Raw genomic sequence first — 9,302 nt, 5'->3', positions numbered from 1 at the left:
CGTCCTGTTGGTCAATTCTAAATATCTCCTAATTAATTAAAAAAACTCATTACCCATACCCGAAAAATAGTTTTTTAAAGCAATTTTTTTTTTTATAAAAATGGAAAAAACTGAAATTATTTTTAATAAAAACTGAAAAAAAAGAAAATATTTTCTTTGCAGTTTTTACAAAAAAACTGCTTTAGAAAAAACTGAAAAATATTTTTTAAAACAATATTTTTGTAAAAACTGGAAAAAAAAAGAGTTGAAAATCAATTTTCTAAAGCAATTTTTTTTTTGTAAAAACTGAAAAAACTGATTTTTTTTTTTCACTAAAAACTGAAAAAAAGGAAAATATTTTTTTTCCAGTTTTTACAAAAAAACACTGCTTTAAAAAAAGCTGAAAAATATTTTTTAAAATAATATTTTTGTAAAAACTGAAAAAAAACTACAAAGCAATTTTCTAAAGCAATATTTTTATAAAAACTGAAAAAACAATTTTTTTTTCCAGTTTTTAGTTAAAATTATTTCAGTTTTTAATTTCTTTAGAAAATTATTTTTCAGTTTTTTTAAAGCAGTTTTTTTATAAAAATTGGAAAAAAAAATTCGTTTTTTTCAATTTTTAGTAAAAAAAAAATTCGTTTTTTCCAGTTTTTAGTAATGGGTCTTTTTAATTAATTAGGAGATATTTAAAATTGATCAACAGGACGATGACACGTGTCCCTCCGTTTAAATGAGGGGTATATTTGAACCCAAAGTATGATGCAGGGGTATAGATAATCCAATAGTATAACGAGGGGTATTTTTAGACCATTTTCAAAAATAAAAGGATATATTTGGCCCTTTGCCGTTTACAATATATACTGCCCAACACAACATATATTGTATCCACGTAGCCATATTTTTCAGTTTATATCGGCACTGCCTGCATTGTTTTTTGCAACAGTATTTATATACTTTTATACATTATTATTATTATTATTATTATTATTATTATTAGTTATATACCCATATACATCAACCCCCATATAAAAATATATAAAAGTGTATAACATGTGGTGAGCTATAGAGACAAACTTTTCTGCAATTATTGTTCAATTGCAGTTCTTGTTCAAACTTACTCCAAATCTCCACCAAATGATTTTAAATTTTGTAGAACAACTTCCTTGGACTATTTCCAACAAGCATAAACAAGATCCTCTCCAAATTTCTCACAAATATTAAATTCTACTTCTTCAAGCTTTTTTAGCAAAGGTCGATAATCTTTCTAATTGAATTTTCAACCCAATCTTACAAAATCAGTACTCTAACTATGATTTAAGCTCCAAACACCAACAATAAATCGAGTTTGTCAATTAACGATCAGGAGGGGGCAAGAAGGAAAATAGGGGAAAGTGACCTAACTTTGAAATTATATTATACAATATGGGCAAATTCGGATAAGGGCTGAAAAACGTGGCTCATTTTATTTGTAAGTTTGGATCAGGTGACAGAGTGTAAAAATCTCTTTCTTCTTTTTCTTATTTTCCTCCTTTCTGCAGGGGGGATTCAGGGTGACATCGCTTCTTAAACAAATAGAATGCTCTTTGACGTGGTCATGTGTTTTTGCACTTCATTCATCTGTTGAGCCAAGCAGGTAATATGCCTTATTTCTTAAGTTACTAATCCTACTTTTTATGAGCAAAAATTACCTGTAATTACCTTTTAGGTAATCTAATACTGTAAAAAATCTATGACACTTTCAGTACATAGTTAAACTCATTTTGGCAACCTATGGATGCATAATCTGAACTTGAAAGATTCCAAGTTTGTAATAAAACACACAACACTTTATTTGCTTGGAATGGAATGACATTTGTCTTTCAACAGAACAATGATAGATGAAAGCAACAGTCTTACAAAAATGAAACAAACCAAATACAACGGAAACAGAATTGGAAACATGCAAACAGTAGTTTTACAACTGAGAAAGAAAATACTCCACATGATGCGTAACTCGAACTGCAAGAATCCCAGGAAGGGTGTTTGTTTCAAGCCGAGAGCGGGGTGCATTTATTTAAACATATGTCATTTATTTCAAAAATGACAATGCTTGTATAAACAAAAGGCTTTCTTTATTGGTACAATCTTATCAGAAAACATGAGTCGCACCATATCCATGATCCCAGATTTCCAACAACCTCAATGTCTCCATTCTCTCCTGTAAAAAGGAGCAAAATTAGTAAATGAAAAAAAGGGAAACAAAGAAAAGAAAACTGTTGCAGAGAGGTTTTGAAGAAACTATTAATAATCATTCACAATAACCCATATACTCGTATACTATGAAAGAGATTAATTTATATTAGAATAAAACGAAGGGTATTTTCTAATCTGAATCTTGGTCGAATCATGAGCAGAGTGTAATTCAGAAAGTAAGGGGAACTATGAAATTTCATGGATAATGTATGCCAGCTGAAAAAGAATATAGTCGTGCAGACAAGAGTTTAGCGAAGACTATCAATACAAATAAATTCGACTGACCTTTCAGTTCACTGCGTGGGCTTGGATCCAGCTTCAGGAGGGAATATGGTAAGGATGAATTTGATGCTTTTAGATGTCTTGCTTTCCAGTATATCTGTTGCAGATTTGACCGCTTTGCTTGTGTTTTCCAACCGCATCTCGTGAAGGTTAGATATATTAGCCAGCTCAAATGGCACAGCGTCGAGCTTATCACAAGACATAAGAACAAGGTTCCTAAGAACGGGGAAGTTATGCTCCGAAGCCTCCCAAGTTTCAAATTCTGCCCTTTCAATCCACAAAACCCGGAGTGCACTAAATCCCATCTTTGGCTTCCAGGAATCACCGGCGAATGCGTTTTCTTTAAACTTTAGGATCTCAAGGGATTCCAATTGCCCCAATTTATCTGCCTCACTCCAAGCAAACCTTGTATTTGTCAAAGTTAACTTCTTCACAGTACGTACAAGTTGGGAGAATGTTGGAGGGAGGTGGGGCGCTTTATTCATGTAAAGAACATCATTCAACAATTTCAATTGTTCCAAGCACTTTAGCTCTTCAAGATTGTTGATTCCACCCTTGTAAGCACCAAGAAAAGCTGCCATTTGTCCTCGAATGCTCAATTTTTTCAGATGACAAGCCTTTGCGAGCACTTCTTTCTCACAACTTTCTGGTGCAACCATACAAAGAGTTTGTAGACAAGAAGCTTTACCTGATGTCGTCGCAGTAGGGGGTTGCAATTTTGCAGGTATGTTGGTGTGAAGATGCCTCAACTGTAACATGTTCCATATGTCTGCTTTTACATCAAGGGTGGACTCTGAGGTACTCGTATTAAGAATAAGAGTTTGTAAATTCCAAAATTTACCAAAGGTCAAAGGAATGGCATTGAAGTCACCTGAGATAGCAATATATCTCAAATGAAATAACTGGTTAAAATCCTTAGAGAAGAGAAACTTGAGGGATTCAACGTCCAAAACCCTGACAAGCGGAAATGCTTTGTGGATGAGTTTAATGTCATTAGGAGTCAACCCGCTGATTTGTTTTTCTTTTGAGGAAAAACAATAGAAAGATCTAACATGTTCTGCAGAAGGTTTTTTGGAGAGAAAGTCTTTCAGATTAGAGGGTTGAATGCACAATCGACGAGATTTATTTGGGTCTTCCATAGGAATAGTTTGATCAGGAGTTAGACAGACTTCTTGAAAAAGCCATTTGTTACTAGCCTCCTTTTTGCAGAACTGATGCAACATGTCGTGAAGACGACAAGTTTTTATTTGACCATCAGACCTCTTTTGTTGCAATATCACTAAATTTCTATTGATAAGATCGTTCAAATAAAACTCTGCTATCTCCTCCAGAGTATACGATTCCTGCGGCTTTATCAACCCCTCCGCTATCCACAAGCGAATCACTTTCCAAGAAGGGATATCAAATCCTCGAGGAAAGACACCACAATACAAGAAGCATGTCTGTACTTCTTGGGGCAAATGATCGTAACTCATCTCCACAAATTTCAAGCAGCTTTCTTCGCTATTCATATAAAGATGCTGAACCACATTTCTCTCAACTCTTATCCAATCACTTGTGTTCGGACGACCTCTTAATGCTCCTGCAATAACCACTACTGCAAGTGGTACTCCACCACATTTTCCTGCAATGCTTTCTCCATGTCCTACTAAATCATTAGGACAACTTTTCTTGCCAAAAACTCTCTTTACCAACAATTCAAAACTTTCTTTTGGAGTCAAAAATTTCAGATCGTGAGGCTCTGGATTGGCATAAGTAGCCAAAACTTTGTCACGCGTCGTCATCATGACTCGATGCCCCTTTTCGTTTTCTGGGAAAACTTTCTTTACATAATCAATGACTTTTGTTTCCCAAACATCATCTAAGCAAATGAGACATCTACCTCCTTTCTTGATAAAACCGGCTATCACCTTAGCTAATGCGTCCACATCCTCATGCTGATAATCTTCGGTGCGTCTTGTGAAGAATTTGAGAATATTAAGAAAAACATCCTTTATTTTGTAAGATTGGCCGACGTAAACCCAATGGACGCCGAAAAATTCATATGAAAGCTGAGGATCATTGTAGATTTTTCTTGCTAGTGTGGTTTTTCCAAGTCCCGGCATACCCACCACTGGAATAATATCTAGATCCTTTGATTCTTTAACAAGTCGCTTGATTACTTTGTCCGCTTCCTCATCAAAGCCGACAACTTCATCATCCTCCAATGCAGGACCCTTTTTCAAGATAATAAAAGGGATCACATCAGAAAATAGAGTAGATATATAATCTTCACAAGGAAGGGGCATGTATTACAATTTCAATCTCGTGATATTTAACGTATATACGCGCTTATATATGGTATAGAAATTCTTTGTACTATCATATAATTTGATCTATTATAACATATTATTTAGTACAATTTAATTATTCTGTGTTATCAATCAATACTTGTTACATCGAGTTTACCTTTTATTGTCATAATTTTGCTAATGTTTATGTTTTTACATCATCACTACTACATATCACAGAAGCACTTGTTTGTTTGTGATGCATTGGTCAACAATCTGAATAGATGACGCTAGGGGTATCAACAGTTATTTGAAAACCGACTAAATCGGTCAAATCGAACTGAATCGAACCGAACTGATTTTTAGGTTATTCTAATAATTAAAATCGTAAATTTCAATATAAATCTATAGTCGTATCGAATTTCTGTGTTGAGTTAAGCCTAAAGTCTTATTTATAGTATCAGAGTCAGGGCCATCCCAATTCATTTACCGATGTTGTCCCCTCCCCCCCAAATCTTATATTGTTCATGCTCCAAATGTCCCGTCCTGGGCGTGCAGGGGGATGGGGTATTCAGTCCCACATCGGCCATTAAGGGATGGGAAGGTCTCTTGATATGGTTTTTGGCAATTCTCACCTCATGAGCTAGTTTTTGGCATTAAGTTAGGCTCAAGGTCCATTTATCATTTAGGTGATGGAACAACAACAAGCTTATAGGTAATTAACACCCAAAGTCCCCATCGCAAACCGATTGTGCTATACTTCTATAGTCCTATTGAAACTAAATGTTGCAGCGACCAGTGATCTTGAGAAACATGCCACTCTCGTGTAATTTATATCTTCTCTTATTGGATATCATACAGATCAATGCTACTGCTATATCTTTATGCATATGATAATTTTCAAATACTAGCAGCATTGATTTGTTAGTATGTCTGTATCTGATCTATTTTATTGCATAATTTGATTTGTTAGGTTTAACCTTTTTGAAACTTTGCCATTTAAAGACTTAAAGAAATAGAAAAATCATGAATATAGTGCAGTAACTATTAGTGAAATTAATTACACTATCTCATTTATATCTGCTGTGGCCAAAAATCCGTGAAGACAGAGTCCAATATCAGTGCGACTCTTTTTTAAAATAGAAAATGGAAAACTCATTGAATCTTACTAATACCGAACAGAAACCGAGATGATTAGGACAATTTCGAAAAATCAAAAACTTTTGGGTATCATTAGGCATACCTGCTGATCAGTTGTTTCCGGGGCACCTTTTTTAGGCAGCTCAAGAGTCGGGCGGGCCTGAAGAGCTTGATTGTTTTGACGAAGTTCCTTCACTTGCTCATGAATTCCTTTGACCTCAGCTGCAAGATTTCTGACAGTAGCGAGATGACCCACATCCAAAATTCTTCCCACTTTACTTTTCTCTTTGTGCAGCTTCGCCTGAACTACGAACTTATCAACGGCATCCTCTGCGGTATGTACCGTTTTTTGAATCTCCTCCACCAACACTTTCCACTGCTCGCTGTCGCTTGGTAATTTTGCAGCATCGTCTAAGAACCCTTTTAGGTGTTGAACTTCTTTCAACAGATTTTCTAACTCTCCCTTTGCACCTCCAATTAGCTTTACATTATCAGTTAATAGCTGCAACAGGTTCTCTACCAGAAAATTCACCACTGCATCTGCCATCTGGTTAAAATTGGGTACCTAAATCTGTAAATGGAGAGGATATATAATTTTTCAGAGGATAGTTTTTTCAGCTCATAGCGATGCCGATGAGATCTTCACTTCACCACTGCCCTATATAAAGAATGTAATACTGTGTGTTTTTAACTTCACTCTCATTCTGAATTATTTAATGTTTGCCCATAAAGATAAGTATTTGCTAGTGGATTCCATTATTCTGTGGGCTCTGGCCAATCAATGTTAAGGTGGTGTTCTTGGTACTTTCCTCGAGACTCTTTCTTGTTTGTAGTAGTTGACGAATACTAGAGATTCGTGGGAAATTCTATATTGTGTTTTTTCTCTTTCAAAAGGCCTTCTCTTTCGAAAGATCACACAAGTTGTTTTATCAAGAAGTATACGGTTAAAATTATTTATTTATGTAATGATGGATTAAGCCTAGTTAATGATAATATCTCTAAATGCGAATTCTGAATATGTGGATAATGTGGAACAGATCTGGTGTGAGACTCACAATAACATGCATTAAATATTCCAAAATATATGAGCAATAATGGAGGAGTAACTAGCAATAAATAATAATAAATGACATTTAAGTAAATATGAGAAGTGATTCACCCAATAATGAATGAACTAGATGATTATTCTTCCTCACAATAATGAGTGACAGATAAATCCTAGAATGTTCGAACTATTCTTGAATCTGATGGAAAAGTGTGGAATAATATGAATAAGAATCTTGATAAAAATATAATCTTTATATCTTTTACAAGAGAGAGAATCTTTATCAGAAGTCTGTTCTTATCTAGTGAATATCCCATGCCCCCTTTCCTTATCTTTTTCCTTTTTATATGGGACATCTCCCTAAAAACCCTAATAGTACATAGTACATGTGCCAAAATATTCTTTAGAATATTTCATATATTATACTATTCTAAAAACTAGCCGTTATAGCCTTTTTCACGGTGCTCGAGCTCGATCATTGTTGACATCCCGACCACGAGCTTCGTTGTTTCCTGATCAACCTCGATTGGCTCTTCCCTCGATACTACCTCGCCCTAAATGCTCGACGGTAGATTTTGACCTATACAGTTAGTCCCTCCGCTTATTGAGGCCGTCCTCATACAACATCGATGAGCGGATTTTGTTGGTTATGGTTGAGAAGAGTGGAAGAGTGGGTCGGGCAGTTAAGTTTGGGACGAGCTGGCAATGTGGCCTTTCGTGAGCCGCAACTTTCGGGGCTACGTCGTTTCTGCACTAGAATGACGTCATGACATCATGCGTCATTATAGCGCATTTTCTCGATGCTTTGCGTCATTTCCCGTGCCACTGTCACTTGGGGCTGCCGTTTCGATTCCAGTGTTGGGTAATGATGGCATAATCTCTTGGTTTTGATGCCCGAATTCTTATAAATAGAGATGTGATGCCATTCATTTGTTATTTATGTGTTTTCTCATCAAAACCTTGTGCCTTCTTCTCCTTCCTCCATTATTGTGTGTCTTCTTTCCTAGTTTTAGTGATTCATGTTGCTTCTAATCCTTCTTTGCCTGAATATCATTTCTCTCATCAAAATTATGGCTAATCTATCCTCGGGTTCCGATGTGGGGACCCTGTCCCTTTGCCAGTGCTTATGCCTCTGATGACGTCTTTGTCGCCATCGAAGATGAGAACTTTCCTACGGTGGAGGAAATAATTTCTCGTGGTGAGAAAGTTAGGTCTGAAAATTCAACATTCATGCCCGCATCGATTTGGTCCCAGAAGGGCGCGATGTGGTACAAATCCACCGCCACGGGTATTAGCGTTCTATGCATATCTCTTCCAGGTTGGCTACGTTCTTCCTCTTCTCCCATTGGCGGAGGAATTCGGTCGCTACTATGGCGTGTGCCCAGCTCTACTCGTCCCATATATCTACAAGCTCATCAAGATGCTTACTAAATTTGCGAAGTTGGTTGGGGTTGAGATCACACTCCGTCATCTGATGCATCTCTTCGCCCCTAGTTTCTATAGGGGGATAATGTTGAACCTTCGCCATCGAGGAGGCAAATGCCTAGTGGTGAAGATGGATAACAAGGCAAATCGACACTTCTGGCATAATTATTTCTTTGTCAGAACTGAAGATGTGGTGGCTAATGCGAACGGCTTCCCCGAGACTTGGAATTACACTCGTAAGCGTCTTTTCTTCTTTTGTTAAAACATTTGATCTGTCTATTTTAGTCGTAGGATCTAAAATTTTGTCCCCTCTTCGTGCAGCCAAGACTACGCCCCCTCCTTTGGTCGGGGACATTTCTGATTGGGTTAGTCGGGTTCTGCCTCACATCATGGGAATTCGGGTTTTGCCTTACATCGTGGTAATTCGTGAGTGGCTGGGCTTTTTTAAGAAGTTCGGGCATGCTCCTTCCTTGGCCGGTGAGTTTATCTATATATATTTTTGCTGTTTTGGCGTCATGGTCGCCTACTTATTATAGTTTGCTCTTGGTGGTGGTGATAACCTTACTTTGATTTTTCTTTTCCAGTCCGAAGATCTTTGAGGAGGCCGAGGGATCCTCCTCCTGCATTTCGTAAGATGAAGGTTGCCTCCTCTTCAGCGTCTATTCCCACTGTGATTGCGACTAGGCCTGCTCGATCATCTGCTTTTGTTCCTTCCTCAACCGCGGCCAGGTCTGCTCGGTTGTCGACTCCATCTACTGCTGCCTCAGCATCGGTCGGATATTTCGATAGCGGAGCTTCCGGCTTCCCCCTTGCACTGTCTTGTGGATGAGGAGTAATCGTCTCCAAGCGGCGGGAATTTAGTTCCCCGTAAGAGAAAATCGGTGGATGTTGGTGATGAGGTTGCCCCGGCGGTAGATTCAGTAATG

General features: G+C 37.1%; 1 protein-coding gene and 1 long non-coding RNA gene across 3 annotated transcripts; one reads left to right on the top strand and one right to left on the bottom strand.

Annotated features, from left to right (window-relative positions):
* Positions 1-1,045: 1,045 nt before the first annotated feature.
* Positions 1,046-2,547, top strand: LOC107777725 (uncharacterized). The gene is made up of 3 exons (XR_001646253.2): positions 1,046-1,450; positions 1,521-1,615; positions 2,376-2,547. It is a non-coding gene; the product is annotated as an uncharacterized LOC107777725 (long non-coding RNA).
* Positions 1,787-6,795, bottom strand: LOC107777723 (putative late blight resistance protein homolog R1A-3). 2 transcript variants are annotated; one of them, XM_016597851.2, is made up of 3 exons: positions 6,010-6,795; positions 2,500-4,712; positions 1,787-2,179 (listed from the first exon to the last, which is right to left on the bottom strand). In XM_016597851.2, exons 1-2 carry the CDS (start codon positions 6,451-6,453, stop codon positions 2,508-2,510), a joined length of 2,649 nt encoding a protein of 882 aa, XP_016453337.1. In that variant the 5' UTR covers positions 6,454-6,795; the 3' UTR covers positions 1,787-2,179; positions 2,500-2,507. The 2 variants fall into 2 exon arrangements, with proteins under 2 accessions (XP_016453337.1, XP_016453338.1); XM_016597852.2 differs by lacking the exon at positions 1,787-2,179 and having other exon boundaries at positions 2,499-4,712; positions 6,010-6,788.
* Positions 6,796-9,302: the final 2,507 nt, after the last annotated feature.

The sequence above is a fragment of the Nicotiana tabacum genome, chromosome 12, assembly GCF_000715075.1.
Source record: "Nicotiana tabacum cultivar K326 chromosome 12, ASM71507v2, whole genome shotgun sequence".
Classification (NCBI taxonomy): Eukaryota; Viridiplantae; Streptophyta; class Magnoliopsida; order Solanales; family Solanaceae; genus Nicotiana; species Nicotiana tabacum.
The sequence above is the reverse complement of the archived record's forward strand: the minus strand, read 5'-3'. Positions and strand labels throughout refer to the sequence as shown.